Consider the following 26,151-nt stretch of genomic DNA (forward strand, 5'->3'; position numbering starts at 1 on the left):
CCAGTTAAAAATAATGATCTGTTTTCATGTGACTTAATGGTCTTAATCAGCTTACATTTCTATAATGTAAAATAATCATTTAGTCTTCTCGAATTGCACAAGATTCTGCTTATCAGAAACGGTGACTCAATTGACTCGTTTTAAACACAATGTGCTGACTCGATAAACATACAACAGCTGCAGCGATTGGTCAATTTATTGATTATTAAATCAAGAAAAAATAAACCAGCAGCTGTTTGGATAATCAATTCATTGTTTCATACATTTTTACAGCAAAAAAATGCTAAACCTTCTCTGATTCCAGCTTTTTTATTTTTTTTATTGTGTCAGTTATGACAGAAAAGTACATGTGTTTTTCATCTCAATGAAGAAAATAATCATTAATGGCATCTCTATAATCTACAAAATGAGTTATTTTCCGCTGAAGGGAAAAACACATTTCATTAAGATATGAGTGCTTTACATAACAATGTAAAGGACATGTTCATTAGATTAGGGAAGTTTTTTTAATGAGTAAGAATTCCTGCTGAGCTCGAACACAATTATATCTTTCTTATCCTTCTTTGCAAAGTTGAAGTTTCTCACAAAACAACATAAAAAACACAGAAACTGAAGATGTTGACAATAGTTCATGATCTATACACAGCAAAATCGTAAGTGTTAAAGCCAACACTTACTTGGTGTTTATATAATCCTCACCAATTGGGAGTTAAAGTTACACTTTGGAAAGTGTTAATATTTTAACTCTAATAGTGTTAATTATCTAACACTGACAGTGTTGTTTTATAACCATTTTTAACACTAAATGGTGTTATTGCTTTACACTGGGAGTGTTGATTTATATAATTTAGAAAGTTGTTCAATTACACAGGAAAGTGTATTTTTAACACTAAATGGTGTTATTCCCCTGCACTGTGAGTGTTAATTTGGAACCTTCAGTGTTTTATTTTTACAATATTAATCTATGCACTGTACACACAAATAATTGTTACTATAAGAAAAACACAATCTCTAGGTTAAATTTATTAGCTCTATTTACATTTAGATACATTTGTTGACTTCCACAAGACTTAAGAATATTTAATAAATCATTACAAACTCTCAATGTTGTCCTTTTTTATTCAACACTGCAAAAATTAAAGTATCTGCACTTAACAGGAGTCGTAAACATGTTACAGATAATGTATCTCTCCACTCTATCCAGCACAGCATAATGCACATTTTGTTTTTCAAAAGAAACAACTGAAAACTGGTCAGGACATGTGACAAACAGAGGATTAGTTTATGTACACAACTATACAGTATATGCACATTTAAAAATAAAACAAAGGCACGACATATTCGCTCATCTCCACCATAAGTACTTTGTAAGTCAAAGGGCTTATATATGACAAGGTTTTCTGCTTTGATTACATCTTTTTCATCACTTTCAAATACTTTGTAGGCATGCAAATGTTCACTAAAATGGTCAACCACAAGCTTTTTCACAAGGAAAAAGATAGCACTATCAACTAAAAGGACCTTGTTTATTTTGCAAAAAACAGGCATTTCATCCTCAACCTCAATGCAAATGACTAGTCCTGTCCTGTACTCTTTCCCACTGATTGTAACCTAGTTAGTAGAGAAGATGTCTTTTGGTACAGCAGCATGCAGAGCTTGAGAAAACCTCTCACTATCCTCATCCGAATTAAATGGTTTCAGTGGTCCATATGCAATATGGTTTAAAGGTGATGTATCCCAATGATATCCTATGGACATTTGATGTTTTTTGGCAAGTGATTTGGTGATGTTTTTGAAGTTTTTTAGTGTTTTTGAAGACTTTGTGTTTTGCTTCAAATCTCATGCTCCACATATGTATCAGGGGTCCTATTTTTCTAATACAGGGTTCCTGCAGGTTTCGCCAACTCAAATTTAAGACTTTTTAAGACCACTTTGAATAGAATTCAAGACCTATTTCACGGCAAGAAAGTATGAAGAAAAATTACTATGAAAGAAGAAATACGTCCCATAATTACTTACAAAGTAAATTAATTCATGTTCAACATGAGAACAATGACTGAACATAACAGCATAACAGCAGAGAACTGTGCCAAAAAGTGTGTGTCTCTGTGTGCGTGTTAGGGCTTTGCAATTAATCATATTTTAAATCGCAATTACGACTTTGGCCTGCCACAATTACAAAAACAACATAATCGAAAAAAACTATTATTTAGCTTTGTTAGGTTGTGACAGTGCACTACAACACATTTGATCTAATTCATTTTAGTCTCATTTATTTTTATTTATCATATTTATTTATGTTTAGTAGCTTGTGGAAGTGCGCTCCAAAACATTTGTTGATCTTTTTTATTGGTATTTATTATTTTTATATTATTTATTTAAATATGTAAGTTATTTAAAAAAAATTTGTATTGGTTTTTCAGTTGAATTATGCATTCAGGGTAATCAACAGTTAAAAAGATACTGTTCAAATTATTTAATAATCGTGATATCAATTATTGACCAAATATAATCGTGATTAGGATTTTTGCCACAATCGAGGTGTGTGTGTGTGTGTGTGTGTGTGTGTGTGTGTGTGTGTGTGTGTGTGTGTGTGTGTGTGTGTGTGTGTGTGTGTGTGTGTGTGTGTGTGTGTGTGTGTGTGTGTGTGTGTGTGTGTGTGTGTGTGTGTGTGTGTGTGTGTGTGTGTGTGTGTGTGTGTGTGTGTGTGTGTGTGTGTGTGAATATAGCTATAATCAGAGCTCTGCTGCCTTGGCTACAATCTTTCATTGTTGCCGTTGTATGATTGGTGTTTAACTACTGTATTTACCCAAACCAACTTAAACCTGCTGCTAGGATAGAAACTGTGATCCATTCTTAAATGGCTTACCGAGGACTGGCAAGTCTTGAGTACAGCTTGACATATGAAACACTTGTACATGTTTTGATCCTAGTTCAAGAGTTTTGCCCGCAACTCACGGATTCTGGGAGACTCATCTGTTGTGTTGTCGAATACTGTTGTCTGGACAAATGTGAACAGCGGGACCAACGACTCCTCGTAGGACAGGTTGAACACAGAGATTTGAACAGTTCGTCAAAAGCACCCAATGAGCTGGTGGCTTGGCATGGGATGAGCTGTTTGTCGATTACAATGTAGAAGGTGTCAATCCGGTTCCGGGTTCGGCCAGCAGCAAGGATGTACGGTTGTTGACCCTTTCTTCCCCGCAGGTGCTCATCCATTCTGCAGCACGACTGAAAAAACAGAAAAACAACATGAACACGTAAAGTAAAAGTTTGGATAGTTATCCAGCAACGTTAACATTTTCAGTTTAGATTTCGCCTCCCTTTTCTTGCTTGGGGAAGAAAATATGAGACATGCATACCTTGTGGAAGTGCAACATTTTGTCCACTGCATCACTGGGAATGATCTTGGTCCTCTTCCGTCCAGCAGTGGGTGGCAAGAGATAGAGGAGCAGCAGCAGACAAGCCATGTCACTGTCCCAGCCTATCAGAAGGAGAAATCAGACAACAAAAAATGTCAGTGTCTACCTCAAAATGCACAAAGTAATGAGCACTAGCTATTTGGAATATAACCAAGACTGCATGTAGCTTACTGGTGTCATCGTTATCTGCAAGTGTCTCAGCAGCGTTCAGAAGTCGAAACAGCTCTGTTGACTGACTCAGGAATTTGGCTTCTTTGATAATCTTGATCTTGAAAAGCGGTGTCCCACTTCTCAAACATCTTGCAGGCTGTTTCAGTACCAAACAGCAGCAGGAAGTCTTGAGTTAGCTGTTGATTATACACATATGCAAATATATTAAGCATTTCATTGCTTACACTCTACAGTACATTGTTAGTTACTGTGATTGTCTACAGCACATTGTTGGTTGCTGTGAATATCTACAGTACATTGCTGGTTACTGTGATCTTCTGCAGTACATTGTTGGTTACTGTGATTTTATACAGTACATTGTTGGTTTCTGTGATTTTATACAGTTGGGACGTTACTACTGCTATTTCTACAGTAACTCCAGAGTTGCTATAATTTTTGGTTGGAAACACGGTATTATACAGTAATTTACTGTGGATTTCACAGCCATTTTTTTACAGTGTTCTAAATACTGCATCTTTAAACCAAACTACTTAGCAAGTTAACTCAAATGAGGGAATTTGGAAATGGTTTCCTAGGAAGCTTATTTTGGAAGTCAAAATAAACTAAGAAAGGCCTGCAGCAAAAATCATATTGTCCCAGCTGGCCAAAGCTAATAAAGTTATCTAAATAATACCACATAAATCCTTTTTCTTCGGCAAAGCTGTACATTTTGTTACACAAGATGGCTACTCACCTTCATTGAAGAATTCCAAATAGGTGAACCCCAGATTTAACCTGATGTACTTTTTGGTACTCTGGTATTTTATCTTCAGCAACATGATGAGTCTTCTTAAAGAAACCACAATGGAGATAATGTTAGCAGTTAACTTTTTGTAGCTACCACATCTAAAAGATTCTGTCTGGAACAATATAGCTTATTTTCTTTTTTTTAAATATGCAACCACTCATTTAATTAGGCTTAGCCTCTTCATGCAGATTTTTGTGATCCAACTGTATATTATTTACTGAACGTGTTAAGCATGGTGTTAAGCCACATCCTGTCCTCACCACGTGTCTAACTACAGCTAGCTAAGCCAGCTAATGTACGTTAGCTAAACAACTATGGCTTGATTAGCCTCTCAAATCAGTCTTCTTCTCATTCAGAAGCAGTTTTGGCACTTACTTAAATGGGACATGTTGGTTAGCTAATTGCCATAGCCAGTGAGCAAGTTAAAAAGCTAGTTAAAAAAACGGGGCGTTAGCATAGAGCTAGTGATAGCATCGAGCTAGTGCTAGCATAGAGCTACCTAGCAGTTAGACGACATGAGTGGTAAGAACAAAAGACAATGTAAAACAAACCTTATTGAAAATTGTAATTGTCATAGTATTGTTAACTGACTACAAGGGGAGTTGTCATATACGTTACGGCATGTTTACGACAGTTACAGTAAGTGGGAGTGGCGCGAGAGGTAGTCTAGGTTGGGATTGATGAACCACCGGAGGAGGCAATAAAGCGTGCTGTTAAATAACCAACTGTTCCGTTGTCTGTTAATATCCAAGATATAACATGGTGTCAGAAGTGGTCGGGATGCTAAAGTTTCAACCACCAGAGAGTTTTTGTTTCGAGAAACCCGCCGAATGGTCAGACTTGAAGAAACGGTTTACACGGTACAGGACAGCTACTAAGTTGGACAAAGAAGAAGGTCCAGTTCAAGTAAGCACGCTGGTGTACGCGCTCGGGAAGGAAGCAGAGAACATTCTCAGCTCTTTTACCTACGGGGAAGAGGAAAATGAGTCGCTGTATGATGTTGTACTGGCGAAATTTGACGCATATTTCATCCCGAGACGCAACGTTATACATGAATGGGCATGTTTCAACCAGAGAATGCAGCGCACGGGAGAGCGCGCAGAGACATTCATCCGCGCATTATATGAGCTGTCGGAACATTGCAACTTCGGAACGGCTCGTGAGGAAAATATAACAGACAGAATCGTGGTGGGAATTCTAGACAAGGATCTGTCTCAGAGGCTACAGCTGATCCCTAACCTCACTCTGGAGATGACGGTACAAGAGGCGCGTCAATCAGAGGAGGTAAAAGCTCAAGTTAACCAGCAAGGGGAGCGGGCTTACGCCGTGCAGGAAGTAGCACAACGGCATAGCAGAGGTGGAACACAGAAGTGGCGGCACCCACAGAGAGAGAGGCGCCAGGAGAGAGAGAGAGTGAGAATGACCACAGGAAGTGCTGGCGGTGCGGCAAAATGCCACACAGCCAGCAGGATGACTGCCCAGCAAGGAGGTCTACTTGCAATAATTGTGGGAAAAGTGGACACTGGGAAAGGGTGTGCAAGAGCAAGCAGGTGAGAGAAGTGACTGAGGGTGAGGGATCAGAAGATGGACAGTATTATTATCTGGGCTCAGTTAATAGCATGCCTCACAATGATAATGAATGGACAGTCACATTAGAGATTGGCAGCTCACCTGTAGAATTTAAAATAGATACTGGAGCCGATTGTAGTATCATAAGCGAAACTGTGTACAAAACACTGGAGCCAAAAAGGGCTCTACAGAGGCCAAAGAAGGTGCTGAGTGGTCCCGGGGGTGGATTGAACTGTTTAGGGCAGTTTATAACTCAGACCAGCTACAAGGGAAAAACATACACATGCAGGCTCTGTCATTAGAGGGCAGAGTGTGAATAACCTACTCAGCAGGCCAGTAGCTGTAGCTATGGGGTTAGTAAAGCGAGTGGGCGAGGTCAACACCAGTGAACAGGAGTTTGGCCTACTGAAAACACAGCCTGTGAAGATAGCTCTAAAGGACAATACCCAGCCCTATGCAGTATGCACAGCACGCCGGGTCCCCATACCGCTCCTGGGTGCAGTGAAAGAGGAGTTGGAGAGGATGGAACCCAACGATATCATTGAAGCTGTGACTGACCCAACAGAGTGGTGGGCACACATGGTACCACTCCAGAAAAAGTCTGGAAAAGCACGCATCTGTGTGGACTTAAAGAAGCTTAATAAGGCTGTCAAAAGGGAGAGATTCATCTTGCCGACATCATAGGGGATGATTGCTCAGCTCAGCGGCTCCACAGTCTTCTCATCACTTGACGCAGCGTCAGGGTTCTGGCAGATCCCACTGGACAAAGACAGCCAGAGGTTGACCACCTTCATCACGCCGTACGGAAGGTACTGTTTTAAACGTCTTCCCTTTGGGATAAGCAGCGCACCTGAGATATTTCAGAGGAAGATGGTGGAGACGCTGGAAGGGCTGGATGGCGTTGCCGTCAACATGGACGACATCATCATCCATGGCAGCAACACCAGCGAACATGATGAGCGGCTGCAGAAGGTTCTGGATCGGCTGGAGTCTGCAGGCCTGAAGCTGAACAATGAGAAGTGTGTGCTGAGAAAGGAGGAGCTGCACTTCCTGGGTCAGGTGATCAACAAAGATGGTGTACGACCCGACCCAGCCAAAGTGTCTGCGGTCAGCAAACTTGAACCACCAGAAAACATGCAGGAACTAAAGAGAGCACTCGGCATGATCAACTACCTGGGGAAATATATTCCAGACCTCGCCACAGTGGGCCAGCCACTATATGCACTGTTAAAAGCAGACTCAGTGTGGATGTGGGGTCCGGCGCAACAAGCAGCCTTTGAGCGAGTTAAAGAGCTCCTCACAACGTCACCTACCCTGGTGTACTATGATGTTAACAGGAGCACAGTGGTCTCAGCAGACGCGAGCATTTATGGGATAGGCGGTGTCCTGCTGCAGCTCCATGACGAGGACTGGAGACCGGTAGCATACTGCTCGAGGCCACTGAGCGACGCTGAAACCAGGTACGCTCAGATAGAGAAGGAGTGCCTGGCGAGCGTGTGGGCGTGTGAGAGGTTTCAGATGTATCTCTACGGCCTACCAGCATTCAAACTGATTACGGATCACAAACCCCTCATCCCACTGATGAACTCCAGGGATCTCGACAATGTGCCACTCCGCTGCCAGCGACTCCTCATGCGGTTGATGAGGTTCAACCCAGAGGCTTAGTATGCGCCAGGGAAAGCCCTGGTGGTGGCAGACATACTGTCCAGGAGCCCACAGGAAGACAAGGGGCTCAGTAGAGACACAGACGTGGAGTGTTACGTAGCAGCTGTGATGAGCAGCATCTCAGCATCGCCGAAAAAGATAGACGGCATCCGCGGAGACGGCAGCGGACGAGCAGCTCCAAGAAGTGATCAGGTACAGTAAAAGAGGGGTGGCCTGAACACCTAGCACACATTAACACCTGTGTTAGGGAGTACTCTCCCGTTAGCAACAAACTGTCTATGTATGATGGGGTAGTGACCAGAGGGAGTAGAATAGTGATTCCAGGGAGATTGAGGTCAGAGATACAAGAACGCATACATGAGGGCCATCAAGGTCTTAACAAGTGCAGAGACAGGGCCAACACTTCGGTGTGGTGGCCTGGCATAGCCACACAGATCACACACAAAGTCGAGAACTGCATGTACTGTCGTGAGCAGAGGAGAGCACAGAACAGAGAGCCTCTCCTGTCAACACCTCTCCCAGACAGACCGTGGAAGAGAATTGGCATAGATTTATGTGAACATGAGAGAGAGAGTTACCTAGTCATAGCTGACTACTACTCTAGATACCTGGAGATACTCCACATGCCTACCACGACTAGTGCACATGTGATCTTGAAGCTGAGAGCCACGTTTGCCCGGCACGGAATACCGGAGGAGGTTGTCACTGACAACGGACCGCAGTTCAGCAGCGATGTCTTCAGAGGCTTTGCCTGTGACATGGACTTTAAGCACACAACCTCTAGTCCCCACAATCCACAAGGAAACGGTTATGCTGAACGTGCAGTTCAAACGGCAAAGGGGATTCTGAGACAAAAGGACCCCCAACTTGCTTTAATGGTTTACCGTTGTTCTCCACACAGCAGTACGGGTGTCAGTCCGGCAGAGCTCCTAATGGGCAGGAAAATCAGGACGACGCTGCCCACTCTGGCCAAGAACCTGCAACCAAGGTGGCCGAGCAGACATCACATCAGAGCTCGAGATGCTGCGGAGAAGAGCAAACAGGCCTTCTACTATAACAAGCGCCATGGCGTGAGAGAGCTCACACCACTGCAGCGAGGAGACCATGTTCTCACCAGACTGGACAATCAAAAGACCTGATCCACACCTGCAGTAGTGGCAGTGAGAGTGTTACACAGAGGTCTTATCTCATCGAGACGGAGCAGGGTGCTCTGTACAGACGTAACCGTCGACATCTCCAAGCGGTGCCCTTAGCGGGGCCTCCAGCGAACGACGACACAAATCCCAGGAATAACACACCAGACATTCAGATGAGCCCAGAACATGGCTCGCCTGGTCCAACAAGGAACACTGATGGACTGATCCAAACCAGGTCTGGTAGACCTGTTAAACCTGTCCAGAGACTTGACCTATGAGGAGACAGTTCAATAAAATAAAAAAAGGGTGTTGATATTGAAAAAAAAAGAGGGAAAAAGTGGATATGTCATAGTTATTGATGTGTTGATATTATTAAAGAAAAATATATCTAAGTTATTGATATGTGTTGATATTGTTAAAAGGAAAAAGGGAGATGTCATAGTATTGTTAACTGACTACAAGGGGAGTTGTCATATACGTTACGGCATGTTTACGACAGTTACAGTAAGTGGGAGTGGCGCAAGAGGTAGTCTAGGTTGGGATTGATGAACCCCCGGAGGAGTCAATAAAGCGTGCTGTTAAATAACCAACTGTTCCGTTGTCTGTTAATATCCAAGATATTACAGTAATAACCGTTCCAACATCAGTAGCTATCTATCTTTACCTTAGTCACTCGCGCTGACTGAACTCAATGGTGTTTTTGGAACGTTTTGGCTGACACAGCTGCAACTCATCTCCATCTGATTTCCCGCTTATGGTCATGGCTGCATACAAATTACACATTACTTTGCGCAATGTAATATTAGTGAGTCGTACCAGCAAAAGCCTCCACACCAGCCTTGACACATTTGAGTCACACCCACAAGTCTTATATATACAGTCTATGTTCACACCCTACGTGACGTTTATACATACTTTTGATACAAAAATGATCAGCATAAATGATTGAATATACCTGGTCCTTACCTTTTTGAAATAATGTAGGCTCCCCTTCCAGACACAGGTTGTTCTCCGCCATGAGATGAAGAAAAAAGGCGCACTAAAACCGGAAGTGTAATTAACTCCAACTAGAGTGCATGAAATGAACTCCCTTAAAGAACACCGGCCTTAGAGCTTTTTCAGCACTGCAAGTGTTAAAAGAACACCCAAATCAACACTTATCAACTCGAAATAATTGACACTGAAAAATCTACACTATTTCACACCACAGAATTTGCTGTGTAGTGATATGTATAACAGCCCTTTCCTTTCCTGTTTGTGTTTAGATGCTGCAGCTCAGGATCCTGGTCCTGGCTCTGCTGGGCCTGAGCTCAGCCCTGGTCTGTCCGGATGGAGGCATGTGTGAGGACAACGACACCTGCTGCATGAACGCTGTGGGCGGATACGGGTGCTGTGCACTACCACACGTGAGTTACTTTTCAGTCACACAGGTTGAGCTATTAAAGTCAACCTCTTGGTTGTGGGGGGTGGGGGGGGGGGGGGGGAGGAGGAGGAGGAGGAGGAGGAGGAGGAGGAGGAGGAGGAGAGTGTGTTGGAGAGAAACTCCCTCTGGAAGGAATGCAGGGATTTTAGCCTTTGCAGAGAATTTACATGCACAAAAACTATATAACACACTACAGAAAAGAGAAAACTCAATAGCGTAATAGGGCCCCTTTTTCAAATGTAAGTATTGGTGGTCACTCAGTAATGGACTTATTGCTGATACAGTCAAAAGTAACTTTTTTGCCATTTGAACAGGTACAATATTGTGATATTTGTGTGGCCGAAACTAATGATAACTGATTCGTATTATTGTCTAAAGATTTCGTAAAATACTAAGAAAATATCCATCAGTCATTTAACAGCTTTACAGATATAAATGTCCTTTTTTTTGTCCAAAACCCTAATATATTCACTTTAAAATGATATAAAACACAGAAAAGTGATTAATGTTAATTATATTTTTAAAACACCCCATTTGAATCACTACATGCAAAAGAAGATAGTGAGAAATTACATACTAATGCTTACATTATTTCCTGTTTTCCCTTCCCAGAATGGAAGCAAATCTACTTTTAGAATCTGAATGTTATGATATTTGGGCAATTGAAATTCAAACCACCTCTTCCAGATATACTGTGACCTAAGAGGCTTCTCAACTGCTTCTAAATTTCCCCTCCTCGACTCCTCGGTCCTCCGGTAGTGACCCGGAAATGAATTTCAGCGTGCCATTTTGAAGGACATCTCATTTCTCTAAATGCACATCGAGGACCGAGGATCAAGGAGGCTCTCTGTAGGAGCTATAACCGAGGATACAGTGATGGTTCCTCCACGGCTCCTCCGTGGATGCATTTCCGGTGGAAGCGTGATGCACGGCCGGACTTATCTCAACCAATGACAGCTCTGCATGCATCCCCTGGATATTATTTTAGAAACTGCTTTCATTGCGATGTGATGTTTACAGTGAGAACAGCTGTGAGGTCCATGCAGAAAGCAGAGCAGTGTGTATAATATATATCACTCAGTATAACAGGCCTACTCTCTGTATTTGTATGCTTTAGTTTAGTAGATATCTACAAACAAAGAGTCGATATTTTAGAATTTTAGACCATTTAGTGCTTCACATAATAAAATACACAATGGCTGTATCCTGATTTTGCTTTAGGAGCTGTAGGTGTGTGTGGTACAGTGTGTAGGTGTGTGTTGTACAGTGCGTAGATGCGGCGGACAGACGGGTCTCAGTTGGTTTGGTGTCCTATGCTTACTTTTAATACTTGTAAATACAACTTTTAGCCCGTAATTTCAATTCCCCATTTCAGTGACCAGAGAGAGAGGGGGGGATATATCCAGTCTCTGTGTTACATTATTATGAGAGTGCTCTCATACTTGTTTGATTCTGAAATTGTATACATTTACAGTGGGGCAAAAAAGTATTTAGTCAGCCATCAAAAGATGAGGCCTGTAATTTTCATCCTAGGTATACCTCAACTATGAGACAAAATGAGGAAAGAAAAATCCAGAAAATCACATTGATTTTTAAAGAATTTATTTGCAAATTATGGTGGAAAATAAGTATTTGGTCAATAACAAAAGTTCATCTCAATACTTTGTTGTATACCCTTTGTTGGCAATGACAGAGGTCAAACGTTTTCTGTAAGTCTTCACAAGGTTTTCACACACTTGCTGGTATTTTGGCCCATTCCTCCATGCAGATCTCCTCTAGAGCAGTGATGTTTTGGGGCTGTCGCTGGTCAACAAGGACTTTCAACTCCCGCCAAAGATTTTCTATGGGGTTGAGATCTAGAGACTGGCTAGGCCACTCCAGGACCTTGAAATGCTTCTTACGAAGCCACTCCTTCGTTGCCCGGGCGGTGTGTTTGGGATCATTGTCATGCTGAAAGACCCAGCCACGTTTCATCTTCAATGCCCTTGCTGATGGAAGGAGGTTGTCACTCAAAATCTCACGATACATGGCCCCATTCATTCTTTCCTTTACACGGATCAGTCGTCCTGGTCCCTTTGCAGAAAAACAGCCCCAAAGCATGATGTCCCCCCCCCCATGTTTCACAGTAGGTATGGTGTTCTTTGGATGCAACTCAGCATTCTTTCTCCTCCAAACACGTCTAGTTGAGTTTTTACCAAAAGTTCTATTTTGGTTTCATCTGACCATATGACATTCTCCCAATCCTCTTCTGGATCATCTAAATGCTCTCTAGCAAACTTCAGACGGGCCTGGACATGTAGTGGCTTAAGCAGGGGGACACGTCTGGCACTGCAGGATTTGAGTCCCTGGCGGCGTAGTGTGTTACTGATGGTAGCCTTTGTTACTTTGGTCCCAGCTCTCTGCAGGTCATTGACTAGGTCCCCCCGTGTGGTTCTGGGATTTTTGCTCACCGTTCTTGTGATCATTTTGACCCCACGGGGTGCGATCTTGCGTGGAGCCCCAGATCGAGGGTGATTATCAGTGGTCTTGTATGTCTTCCATTTTCTAATAATTGCTCCCACAGTTGATTTCTTCACACCAAGCTGCTTACCTATTGCAGCTTCAGTCTTCCCAGCCTGGTGCAGGTCTACAATTTAGTTTCTGGTGTCCTTTGACAGCTCTTTGTTCTCGGCCATAGTGGAGTTTGGAGTGTGACTGTTTGAGGTTGTGGACAGGTGTCTTTTATACTGATAACCAGTTCAAACAGGTGCCATTAATACAGTTAACAAGTGGAAGACAGAGGAGGAACTTAAAGAAGAAGTTAAAGGTCTGTGAGAGCCAGAAATCTTGTTTGTTTGTAGGTGACCAAATACTTATTTTAACGAGGAATTTACCAATTAATTCATTAAAAATCCTACAATGTGATTTCCTGGATTCTTTCCCCCCATTCTGTCTCTCATAGTTGAGGTATACCTAGGATGAAAATTACAGGCCTCTCTCATCTTTTTAAGTGGGAGAACTTGCACAATTGGTGGCTGACTAAATACTTTTTTGCCCTACTGTATACAAATATGTGTGTGTGTATACTGTATGTCCGCATCTGTAGCCTGTTATTGTCTCATTATACCGCACTGTGAATGAATCAAAGTAAATATATAAGTCGTCATGAACACATCTGTCCATCAGACAGGACTGCTGTGCCTCCTCTCATCATTAATGGACGTCTCTTTAAAATGACCGCTCAGAGGAGAGGAGTTCTCATTTCTCTAACCGCCTGCTGCTTCCCCTCCTCTGTCCTCGGTTCCCCTCCTCGGCTCCTCCGCTCGCATCTCCTGTGGGCGGGACTAAGTCCGGAGGGGAAATTTAAGAATTGAGAAGCCTCTCTAGACTAGACTCGGGTTGGTTTTTCAGAGTCTATATTGAGCTTTTAAAGAATTGAAGGTGTGTACAAGGTGAACTCTTGGTCCTACACGTCATTCTGTGCTGCTGTGTGTTTCATTAAACCTTAATCATGTTTTGATTCGGCCTGCAGGCTGAGTGTTGTTCAGACCACCTCCACTGCTGCTTTGAGGCGACTGTTTGTGATCTGGTTCACTCAAAGTGTGTTAATAAGACAGTTTCTCTGCCCTGGATGAGACGACTTCCTGCCAAACAGGCCCTACTCGTCCCTCGGGTAGCTGTAACAAAGGTATTTGAACACGAGATGTTATTTTGTAGCAAGTTCGAGTTGTTGATCAACCTTTGCATTACAATCAATGGAGCATAACATTCTGTTAGCCTTTGATTATTTTCTAGACTTCCTCCTTAAGACTTTCATATATATATATCTTTTTTTAAATGTAGGTTAAATGAAACTTTTTACGCACAATAAGATCAGTTTCATTTGCACTCCATTTGTTATAAGAGAAGGAATGCTAGTATATACATTTGCAGTCCTGCCATTGATGTGCTGTTTTTTTCATTCATTGGTATGCATGGTCCATAATGTGTGATGTCGCAGATCGAGGAGGGGGTGAAAGCCATCACTTGTCCGGACGAGGTGTCTGAATGTCCCGATGACACCACGTGCTGCCAGCTTCCCGACGACTCCTGGGGCTGCTGTCCGTTAGCTAAGGTGATATACACCAGCTCACAAACACTGTCGCCTCAAACTGCTAGCTCAGCACAAACCCTGCACCAAGTAACATGTCACATGGTCTGATGGTCAGTGTTAGATTCTGCCTGCTGCTCTTCTAGCTGCATAAGAAAATGCTATATTATCCAAGACTACATTTCTAAGTTATGTTGAAGTTTTGAAAACAGTTGAATTACATTGAAGACAGTTGAAACCCATTACATTATTTCCAGTACAGACATAATAAAGAAATGTTTGAAGATATTTGCAGAACTACAAAATGTCCCAAATCTTCAAAACGTTTTATTTTATATTTTTATGGTAAAAAATAAACATACACAATCCAGTAAAATGACCCGAAAATATATATTTGCTTTATTATAGCGGTTATTCCGTTTTGTATTCAGTTAGTGTTCGTGGCTTTCTGAATGTATTTTCTCCTCTTCTGCAGGCGGTGTGTTGTGAGGATAAACGCCACTGTTGCCCTGAGAACACAAAGTGTGATATTGCTCACTCAAAGTGTCAGTCTTCCTCACTGGAGTCCTTCCCCATGCTAGAGAAACTGCCCGCCAGGAGGAGGAAGAATAATCCAGGTGGGCAGTCCCTCATGTAGAGGGGCGTGGGTTCTACTGAAAATCCAATGTAAAATAGATTTTTAAAGGGGTTCCTATTATGTTTTTTGGGGGCTTTTCCAATTTACAAAAAAGTAACTTGAATTTTTGACTGAATCAGCATAAGTTCATTTCTGAGTGGCAACCAATACTTACATTTTCTCAGGGGCCCTATTATGCTGTTGGGGTTTTCCCTTTCCTGTAGTGTGCTATTTAGGTTTTTGTGCATGTAAATGGTCTGCAAAGGTAAAAATCCAAGACTTCCCCTCAGAGAGAGTTTCTCTGCCACATACCTGAAACACCTACATTGGACTCCTTATGTTTTACTTCTGTAACATTGCTTGTATACATCACTATGTAACACATATGCTTCTATTGGCTAGCGCTCTAACACATTGTCTGGATAGGCTGGAAAGAGTCTTTATGTATGCTGATGACGCTGTTTCTTACTTTATGTTTTTGTAGCTCCTGTGGCCGATGCAGTGATATGTCCTGGTGGAAAAAGCAGCTGCCCAGAAAGTTATACGTGTTGCCAGCTTCCCTCCGGAGACTACGGCTGCTGCCCCTACCCGCAGGTACTTATTAGTCTGTCGAAGATAGATTTGTCGATTTGTTGAGACATTTATTAGTTGCTCGATAGAGAGGTATCGCCTAACGTTCAGTTGTTTGATTAAGTCATGCCAAATATTCAGCTTCTCAAATGTGAGGTTTGCTGTTTCATTTTAGTATACATTTTACACTATTTTTTGATATTTTAGTGACCAAATGTTAGACTGTTAATCAAGAAAATGTGTTAGTTGCAGCTGTAAATATGCTTTTGTAAAGATTTATTTTTGTTAGTTGTGCTTTACTGTATGTTTCAGCTCTTGGTAATTACTGTATACATAAACATTTGTCATTGTTGTGTACATTCACACAGTTTAGTAAGGGCTTTGGAGAATGCCACTGCCGCTTATTTATGTAATAAGATGAAGTGACAATTGTTTAAAATAAGGCAGGATAAGACATCATACATTTTCAATACATAATACTTGAATAACAAAAAAGTATGTATGATGTACAAGTAGAGAAGATTAGTAGCATTTACAACACATGTAAAAGCACACTGCTCAGCCGACATCATCTTTGTTTGCAGCAGCAAAAATGAATGTTTTACTGTTTAATTCCAGAGATTGCCATCACATCTCATCTCATCACATCTCATCACAGCTCTCCTTAGCTAAACAAGAAAAAGTATTTTTCTCGTTAAACATACTGTGATTTTCTCACTGACTCTGTGTCTGATGCCTAAATCACGTGCAGGCGAGTTGCTGCAGCGATCATCTCCACTGTTGCCCTAGCAACACAATATGTGACCTGGAGCATGGGGTCTGCCAGTCTGGTGAGACGAGCGTTCCCATGCTGAAGAAGATTGCTGCTGTACCTAAGGACGGTGAGCAGTTACGACTGGAAATTAGTTGGATATTTTTGTAATCGCTAGTTTGAGATTAGCAAACACGTATTGATCATCTGTCTGGTCTGGCTTCTCGCCCCTTCAGTTCCATGTGAAGACCAGATGTCGTCTTGTCCTGACCAGACCACATGCTGCATGGTGACCAACGGCACATATGGCTGCTGTCCTATGCCTGATGTGAGTAACCTGAACTAACCGGGACCACAACCAGAATCCGCAAGACCTAATCTCGTGTGTGTGTGTGTGTGTGTGTGTGTGTGTGTGTGTGTGTGTGTGTGTGTGTGTGTGTGTGTGTGTGTGTGTGTGTGTGTGTGTGTGTGTGTGTGTGTGTGTGTGTGTGTGTGTGTGTGTGTGTGTGTGTGTGTGTGTGTGTGTGTGTGTGTGTGTGTGTGTGTGTGTGTGTGTGTGTGTGTGTGTGTGTGTGTGTGTGTGTGTGTGTGTGTGTGTGTGTGTGTGTGTGTGTGTGTGTGTGTGTGTGTGTGTGTGTGTGTGTGTGTGTGTGTATAAATGAGGACTACATTTTCATAGCAGTCATTATTGGGTGTCAACTAGTTTATTATCAGGTGATTATTCTTTACTGTCTTCTCCTGTTCCAGGCTGTCTGCTGTGCAGATCACATCCACTGTTGTCCTGAAGGCACTGCCTGTGACCTGGTCCACAGCGCATGTGTGGAGGCCTGGGGAGAGAGCACCCTGTCCCTGAAGATCACCGCTGCTGGGACACCGCTGGTGGAAGTCCAGAGCAAAGGTCAGAGAGGTACGGTTTTCATAAAGAGAGGAAATCCTTCTTAAAGCAGAACTTGCTTTCCACACACAGAGACCTTCTTGATAAGTATTCCCTTTCCTGTAGTGTGTTATATAGATGTTTGTAAATGTAAATAGTCTACAAAGGCTAAAAATCCCTAAGTTCTCTAAGAAAAATGTGTGGAGTATTTATTTTATCTTAAAAGTATCCACGCAAAAAAACCTCCAGGTATCCATACACATGTTATGAAGAGACACATTGTTTTGTTCATCTAACAGACATTTATCTGCAAGACTGCAATGAATTAAAACATAATGCAATGTAGGAAGCAGGTGTCGAACAGTAAGAAGAATGCGTCGAATTAAAAGATGATATCTGTCTATTTTGCTGCATAGATTTGATTTGTTCTTTAAAAACATCGTTCCAGCATGAGTCTAACGATGGTGTCATCGGAATGCAATGCTCCTCTTTTTAGATAATCTTTTCCTGCGTGTGCACTGATGAGGATGTTTGTGTTCCAGTCGGTGCTGTTCCCTGCAACAGCTCTGTGGCCTGCGCTGAGGGGTCCACCTGCTGCAAATCGTCAGAGGGAGGATGGGCCTGTTGTCCGTTACCTAAGGTACCCACATACTGATGTGTGTGAGTCACACACGCTGACTGTGTTCGGCTTTCTGTCCAGCTGCACTGAATTACTCGACACACAACTCCACTCCAGAAATCCGGTTGAAAAAAAAAAGGCTTTTTTCCCCTAATCTCGGCTCAGTAAAATTGTATTGTTGCAACATTCTCGTGTAGAAATATCAAGTCATTCCACTTATATTCAGACTTTTTGGGGAGTTTTAGCACATTATTGTCCAGAAGTATAGTTCAAATAGGAGGAAGAAGTTGACAGTTTTCCTTCAAAGATGCCAATTATTTGATTTTTACAGAGGATTCAAAAGCAAAACGACTCATGAGGATAGCACTTAAAGGTCCCATGTCATGCTTTTCTGGTTATTACCCGTCCCCTTGTGTGTTATGAAGGTTTTTCTGCATGTAAACGGTCTGCAGAGTCACAAACCCTCAAAGTACACCCTGTAGCGAGTAAAACTCTAACACAGAAAAGACCTGTCTCTGCTGCACCAGAACGCCTCGTTGGAGATTTCTCTTTTTCTTCCTGATACTAAGTGACGTAACGACGACCCAAATGGACCCATCCGTGGAGCCGTTACGTTCATTTTTTTATTCAACCAGATTGGTCGCATTGAGATCATAGATCTCTTTTTCAAGGGAGACCTGCAAAATTAGTTCCCATTAAAAAAAAATGAAGTCTGTGGACTTCCTCACACACTCAATCTTTTCTCAGCTGCAGCTCCGCCGATTTCTCCTCCCTGAGACGGCGGGACGTGGCGAGGCTGTGAGTCGGTGTGTGAGCACAAACACAAACTCCCAGCCAGGCTGCGGGTGTGTGTGTGTGTGTGTGTTCGGGCTGGTTTTGGGCTGTGTCTCGCTGTCTCGCAGACGGCCACTGGGCTCACAGGGAGGGGGGGGGGGCAGGAGCTCTAACAAGCCGTTTAGGACAGAGTGAATACACATACTATACAGAGATGCTGTTTGAGAAACCAATGTGATTTTGGAACATTGAACAATATAAATCTATTCTAGTAGACCTCAACAATGGAATTATGATCAGTAGAAATGGCCATGACATGGGACCTTTAAAAGCATAACTTATAAGGTAACTGTATTCGATTACAATTACATTAAAAAAAAAAAAAAAATTGATTTAAATTGAATAATACTAGCAGGATTACTAGTTTAAAATGCATTAAAAAAAAAGAAAGATCCATATATTATAGGTAGACATAATACCTGATTTTTTTGGGGTTAATATTTATGCTACTTTAATTATTCTTTATTTGATATAAATTGTTGTTGTATATTTTGCTGTGGGTTGCATGTTGCAGTTTGCTTCTGTGTCAATTTGACAGTTTTCTTTATATTCTGGGTTTTTGAATGTTATCAAACGTATGGTACGTATCAGTTGTTTGACTTTATCTTTAAATGCTATTGTGTTCTGTTTGTTTTTCCTCCCTGCAGGCCACGTGCTGTGAGGACCACATGCACTGCTGTCCCCACGGCACCGTCTGTAACCTGGCAGCCTCCACGTGTGACGACCCGTCTGGCGGCACCCTGATGCCCTGGCTCAGCAAACTGCCCGTCTTCCCCTTAGTGAGCGACAACAGCAAATGTGACAAGTCAACATCATGTCCTGGAAAATCCACTTGCTGCAAGACGGAGGCTGGAGGCTGGGCCTGCTGCCCGCTGACGGAGGTACAAATGGACTCTGGTTATGATGACACTGCTTTTTGTCAGAATATCTGGAGATTTTTTTGACAAGGTTGTAAACTCGTAAGGCATGCACAGAAAGAAAATGCTTCCTTCCTTACTGCAACATAATTACAACATGCAACATATTCATAGTTTTTATTACATGTATTAACATTCAGATGCTAGTTTATTCGTTTCAGCTGTAATACATCCTCCTCCATCAAGGTTATTTTAACTCTTTTAAGAAGTTTTGGAAGATTTAGTGTGTGATGTTGGGAATTATTTTTTTTTCAGGATTTTTGTATGATACATACGTTTTAAATCAGGTGTGACTTATAAACCGGCAATTGAGTGAATATATATTTGTTATGTGTGAAATGTTATCATCTATATTTCCTTTATGTTTTTTACCCGTATTCTTCTGGGGTAATCACACAATCCCCTAATAAAACAGCTCCTACTACTTGACAACATATTCTACCATAAATGGTACAAGTTTTTGGATTCCAACTCCCAGTAGAATCACAAATGTCAATCTTAAATGTTTTAGACTAAAACTAAATATATTGAAAATAGATCAAAGCATAACATATTTTTTGATCTGTAAATAAAAATAATTAAAAAATCCTTATCTTGCTTAACTAAATATGATGTGCTCTCCAAATCTTTAGTGCCATATATTTCACTATAAAACATTAAGAACAATCACAGGTTTTCAAACGTTAGAAAAATATAGCCTAATATAATATGAATATTAAGGTATTTTGCAAGGCTTTATGATGATCTAAAAACAGTATGCCCTCACACACACTCACTTGGTGTGTATCCTGTGTTCCTGCCAGGCCACGTGCTGTGAGGACCACCTCCACTGCTGCCCTCACGGCACAGTCTGCAACCTGGAGGCTGAAACCTGCGACGACCCTGCGGGGGCCGCACCCCCCCTCCACTGGGTGGAGAGGGTCCCGGCTCTGACCTCTGAGGTTGAGGCGGAGAAATGTGACAAGCAGACCATGTGTCCAGGAGGCACCACCTGCTGTAAGAACTACTCCGGGCAGTGGGCCTGCTGCCCCTTACCTCAGGTCAGTGTCTCCTTCTTCACACTGTCAGCGCTTAGTGGGGGGGGGGGGGCAGGTCAGTACTTACTCTGAGGGTTTGTTTGTTCTTCGGTATAATATGGAAGGGGGTTATTACTGGCTTCTAGACCTAAAATATCACAGCTTAATAATTGAAATACTTAAAGATGAAGTCTCAAGGTAGGAATTTAACAAAGTCACCCACAGGAGCCAACACAACAACACAATACCAACAAATGAAAAAGAAGTGGTGGAAGGCTACTAAATACTTTTACTTAAGTACTGTACTTGGGTATGTTTTTGAGGTACTTGTACTTACCCAGGTATTCTTTCAGTTTTTTTTCCCATTCTGTTAATCTAAGCTGGAAATCATGCTGCATTCATGCCTCTGATTGGCTGATATGAGTGAAAAAAGTGACATAAAGAAGCTTTTTAAATACACATTTTATTATAATGAAATCAACCAAGAAAATTGTGTTGCGTAATATTTTGGAAAACATTATATCATAACTGGTAAATGAGAATTTATTGATTCTTAAAACAGCAGCTCTTTTGGAACTTTATCACATGTCAAAAATGAGGCTGATAATGAAATCAGAGACATTGATTACTGGACTATCAAAACAGCTGAGTTTTTGTAAAAATACGAGCAGAAATTATTCAGATCTGCTTGACATTCTTTTACTTCTGTGTCATTTTTTGGAAGTCACGTTGCATAAAATCCCTTCCATCTGTTGAGCTGAGATGTGATGCTTACAGGGATGTCAGGCAGCATCTAACACCCTTTTTTTGTCTTCTTCTTTCAAGGCCGTGTGCTGTAACGATCATGAGCACTGCTGCCCTAAAGGCTACAAATGTAACGTGGCAGAGCAGACGTGTGATAAGCCCGGCGCCCTCAACCTGCCCTGGCTGCAGAAGACCCCCGCCCTGCAGAGGGAGCCCAGCCGGGCCGTTTCCGGTTCATCTCCGTCCGCCAGGAACATGTGTGACGCTCAGACCAGCTGCCCCAAAGACACCACCTGCTGCTTCATGGACCGGACAGACAAGTGGGGCTGCTGCCCTCTGCCGCAGGTACGTCAACATTAAAGGTCTCCTATTATGCAAAATCCACTTTTGTATGTCTTTTATACATAAATGTGTGTAAAGAAAACAAAACCCTCTCACTTTTCCTCCGTACCCAAATATCTAAAAACGCGGGTACAACGGAGCTGATCCAGATTTGCTGCCGATATTACTTACTATCGACAATGCGCAAAGTTCTGGAAGTAATATGGTCTTTGTTTAGATTAGCAAGCATCGCTAACACTCAGAGCTAACCTGTACTGGAGAGAGTATGTGTAAAAAGCAGGATATAAAAAGGAACTCACCTTGTGGTAAACCCGCGAGAGAGAAAGCCTTTGATTTCCATACTGTTTCAGAAACAATCCTTGATGTGGTTTTGCACATGATGGCGTTTAATCACGGCAGCATTTAGCTGAGTATCTGGGTAGAATTCTCCTGCATAAGCTCGCGCCCCTCTTTTTCTTTACTTTTTTAAAGCCAAGGACCCAGAATGAGGGATGGCTAGAATTGGTGATCTGTATGGTATTTTGAGCAAAACACATCATAGACATATATTGTATATATCTGAGATCTATAATATATGGCAAGGCATTGTTTAGTTCTGACTCTGGGGACAGAAAGCTGGCCAGTCCCTGAAGAGCTTTGAGATCTGGATGGTTCATAATTTAGCAGTAGGTCAGAAATGCAATTTGGGCCTAAACCATTCAAAGCTTTATAAACCAGGAGCAATATTTTTAAAATCAATTCTTTGACACACAGGAAGCCAGTGTAAAGACTTCAGAACTGGAGTGATTTGATCCACTTTCTTAGTGTTAGTGAGGACTCGAGCAGCAGCGTTCTGAATCAGCTGCAGCTTTCTAATATATGTTTTAGTGAGACCTGTGAAGACACCATTGGAGTAGTCCAGTCTACTGAAGATAAAAGCATGGACACGTTTTTCCAAATCCTGCTGTGACATCAGTCTTTTAATCCTAGATATGTTCTTAGGTGATAGTAAGCTGATTTAGTAACTGTTTTAATGTGACTGTTGAAACTCAGGTCAGAGTCCATGACTACACCTAGATTTCTGGCTTTACCTGTTGTTTTGAACATTGCAGACTGAAGCTCAGCGCTAACTTTTAAACGTCCTGCCTTGGCTTCAAAAACCATTACCTCAGTTTTATCTTTATTTAATTGGAGAAAGTTCTGACACATCCAGTCATTGATTTGTTCAATGCACTCACTCAGTGTTTGAATTGGAGCATAGTCTCCTGGTGAAATGCTTACATACATTTGTGTGTCACCCGCATAGCTATGGTAACTTATTTTGTTGTTTTTCATTATCTGAGGCAGTGGTAGCATGTAGACGTTAAAGAGAAGAGGCCCCAAGATGGAGCCTAGTAAAAATAGTATAATAGGAGACTTTTAAAGCAGCCTCAGATTGAATGCTTATCAGGTGGTGTTCTTTTATTTATTGAGTATTCAGTAACGTTTTCTGTTGTTCAGGCGGTGTGCTGTAAGGATGGAAACCACTGCTGCCCCGGCGGTCACACCTGTGAGCCGCACCACTCCTCCTGCTCCAAGGGACCCAGTGTTGCTATTCCCTGGTTCACCAAACTGAGCTCCCAGACCGAGCTGAGCACAGTTACAGACGTTAAATGTGACGACAAGAGCAGCTGCGCCTCAGGGACCACCTGCTGCCAGCTGCAGACCGGAGAGTGGGGCTGCTGCCCGCTCGTCAAGGTTTGTTATTCTGTTAATCCTTTGCAGGTCATTTAATTACAGTTAAACAAATACACCATACAGTTATGAGGGTGACTAAACATTACTAGATCTTTATGTGAAGAATAAAACAAATATAAGGTGTATGCTGAAGTCTGAGTCTCTGCCTGGATCTGTGACAGTGAAACAACAACCATAAACTAAATATAATAAAGGACCACAACATCATTAATAAAAGGCAGATAAACAACAACAAAGCTACTGTACAATTTTACTGAGCCGAGATTTAGGGGGAAAGGCTTTTTTTTTTTCAACCGGATCTCTGGAATTGAGTTGTGTGTCGAGTAATTCAGTGCAGCTGGACAGAAAGCCGAACACAGTCAGCGTGTGTGACTCACACACATCAGTATGTGGGTACCTTAGGTAACGGACAACAGGCCCATCCTCCCTCTGACGATTTGCAGCAGGTGGACCCCTCAGCGCAGGCCACAGAGCTGTTGCAGGGAACAGCACCGACTGGAACACAAACATCCTCATCAGTGCACACGCAGGAAAAGATTATCTAAAAAGAGGAGCATTGTTGTTTATCAACAATCATCATTGTGAGTCCTATTTCAGTGTTGTTCAAAATAAAGTTTAAAAAAAGTCAAACCAATAAAACCCCAAAACACAGCTATGATTGGCTGTTAATTAGATGTTAGTGCATATAGTTCATTCACTGTGTGAAGCTCAATTGGGTTTAAAAATGCACGAACAAATGCATCAAAGTTAAGTCCTGTGTGTTTAAACAGTAATCCTTTTGGTCAATTAAAAAAAAAACCTTTGATGCCATTTAAGAAAAAGACTAGGGTCAGTGTCTCTTCAGGGATTTTTTAATAAGATAAGACCCTTATGTTTCACGGCATGAGTTAATGTAGAGCTTATGAACACACCAACATTTGAAGACAATTTTGGAAATGGGACCATCCGAAGAGCATTTGAACGCAGCATTGACTGGTTTTCAGGATTGGTATTACACCTTACTTTTTAAAGGTCACATGTCATGGCCATTTCCACTGATCATAATTCCATAGTTGAGGTATACTAAAATAGAAAAATACTGTGCAATTTTCCAAACTCACATTGGTTTCGCATACAGCATCTCTGTAAAGTATGTGTATTCAGCAGTATTCACTGTCTCCACTAAACGGCTCGCTGCAGCTTCCCCCCCCCCTTCCATACACAGCCATACACAGCCAAACTCAACCTGAACACACACAAAGTCACAGCCGAAATAAAAACAATAAGTGTGGCTTAAAGGTTTATAGGTTGATAAACGCTGTGAGAATGGGTCTCCAGAGAGAATTTTGCGCGATCCCAACTGTCTTTTATCAGCCTGCAGCAGGGAGCAGAAATCAGCAGGGCTGCCTTATTGTTTGGACCAATCAGCAGGGGCTTAACGTAACGGCTCCGCGGACGTAACGTAACGGCTCCACGGATTGGCCCATTTAGTTCCGGGTACGTGCTTTCGTAAGCACGTACCCGGAAGAATCAAATGGCTGATGACGAGGCGTTTTGGGGAGGTATTTTCTGTTTTAGAGTTTTACTCGCTACAGGGTGTACTTTGAGGGTTTTGACTCTGCACACCGTTTACATGCAGAAAAACCCTCATAACACACAAGGGGAGGGGTAATAACCGGAAAAGCATGACATGTGACCTTTAATAAAAAATAAACAATACCAAAACACTTGTTTTTTATGTTTGAGGAATCAGTTTGGAAATATGACAGGCCTTTCTAAATCCTAGCATTATGAACATAGCGATAATATTACATTTCTATATCAGATAATACATTATTCTTCTTCTGTCTCCTGCAGGCGGTTTGCTGTGCGGACCAGGAGCACTGCTGTCCTCAGGGCTACTCCTGCAACATGCAGACTGGAACATGTGAGAAGAAGAACCACAACGTGCTCATCCTCACCCTCCCTCAGAGCAAAGTGGTACAGTCCGAGCCCAGACACCCAGAGGACGACGCAAACGTACCATGTGACAGCACGGGGGAGTTCCACTGCCCAAAGCAGGACACGTGCTGTAAAGTGTCCAACTCAGCGTGGGCCTGCTGCCCCTCAGCCAGGGTACGCTCACACTGCACTCACATGTGCACAGCACATTTCTTTCCTATGAAAAATGTATTTAGTGAGCATACTTTTATAGTGGGACCACGTCTGTTTCGAGCCTCTGGAGTGTGGATAATGTGACCAGTGAACATTGGGTCACATGATCCAGAGAACCTCTGCAGCTTCCCTGTTTTCTTCCTCGTTAAACATGCTGTGTCCCATTTGTTTTAGTTTGTTCCAAGTCTACATATTACTGTTGGGGAACAATGTGTCCTCCGCATGCATGGAGGGAAACTAGCAGCAACTCAGATATGATTTTTATATTACAACAATCTATCTATTGGCTATAAATATACATTATTAAATGGAAATAATTAAAGCTATTCAGGGTTGAAGTCCTTCAACATATTAAATAAGCCTTCAAAGTTATTTAAGTTATGGCAGAAGTGCATCTCTTAATCTTGCAATAAATCAAAGAGGCCCTATTATGCCCTTTCCTGTAGTGTGTTGTATAGGTTGTTTCCAGAGTGAGTTTCTCTCCCATACATTGTACTAAGAGGCGGGCATCTCTAAGCGGTTGACCAATAACAACAGAGCCGGCCAGCTAACCAATCAGAGCAAACTGGGCTCTGGTTTCAGACAGAGGGTGAAAAGAGGTGCTGCAGCACAGGCAGTGTAAGAGAAATAAAGAGCTTTTTGATTATTAACGCAAGGAGACATGTCACAGAAGAGACACTACATACAAAAATGAACCTGAAAATCAGCTGGTTTTTAAGAAGCAATATCAGGTCTTTAATCCAGGAGGAGCAAGAAGGAGGATCAGGGGGTTTCCAT

The 26,151-nt window shown here is 42.1% G+C and overlaps 1 protein-coding gene across 2 annotated transcripts in view; it reads left to right on the top strand.

Moving 5' to 3' along the window:
- The window catches only part of grnb (granulin b), a 28,653-nt gene that overhangs the window by 1,612 nt on the left and 890 nt on the right, over nt 1–26,151 (top strand). Inside the window, exons 3-16 of one of the 2 annotated variants that reach the window (XM_079659338.1) lie at nt 10,016–10,156; nt 13,685–13,840; nt 14,153–14,266; nt 14,718–14,859; nt 15,343–15,452; nt 16,180–16,309; nt 16,416–16,507; nt 16,927–17,086; nt 17,596–17,693; nt 19,154–19,387; nt 20,227–20,463; nt 21,265–21,528; nt 23,005–23,241; nt 25,078–25,335. In XM_079659338.1, the coding sequence (XP_079515464.1) occupies nt 10,016–10,156; nt 13,685–13,840; nt 14,153–14,266; nt 14,718–14,859; nt 15,343–15,452; nt 16,180–16,309; nt 16,416–16,507; nt 16,927–17,086; nt 17,596–17,693; nt 19,154–19,387; nt 20,227–20,463; nt 21,265–21,528; nt 23,005–23,241; nt 25,078–25,335 (2,373 nt within the window). The remainder of the gene's footprint in view (nt 1–10,015; nt 10,157–13,684; nt 13,841–14,152; nt 14,267–14,717; nt 14,860–15,342; nt 15,453–16,179; nt 16,310–16,415; nt 16,508–16,926; nt 17,087–17,595; nt 17,694–19,153; nt 19,388–20,226; nt 20,464–21,264; nt 21,529–23,004; nt 23,242–25,077; nt 25,336–26,151) is intronic. The other variant, XM_079659339.1, reaches the window with a different exon arrangement.

This window comes from Notothenia rossii (assembly GCF_949606895.1).
Source record: "Notothenia rossii genome assembly, chromosome: 11".
Lineage (NCBI taxonomy): Eukaryota > Metazoa > Chordata > Actinopteri > Perciformes > Nototheniidae > Notothenia > Notothenia rossii.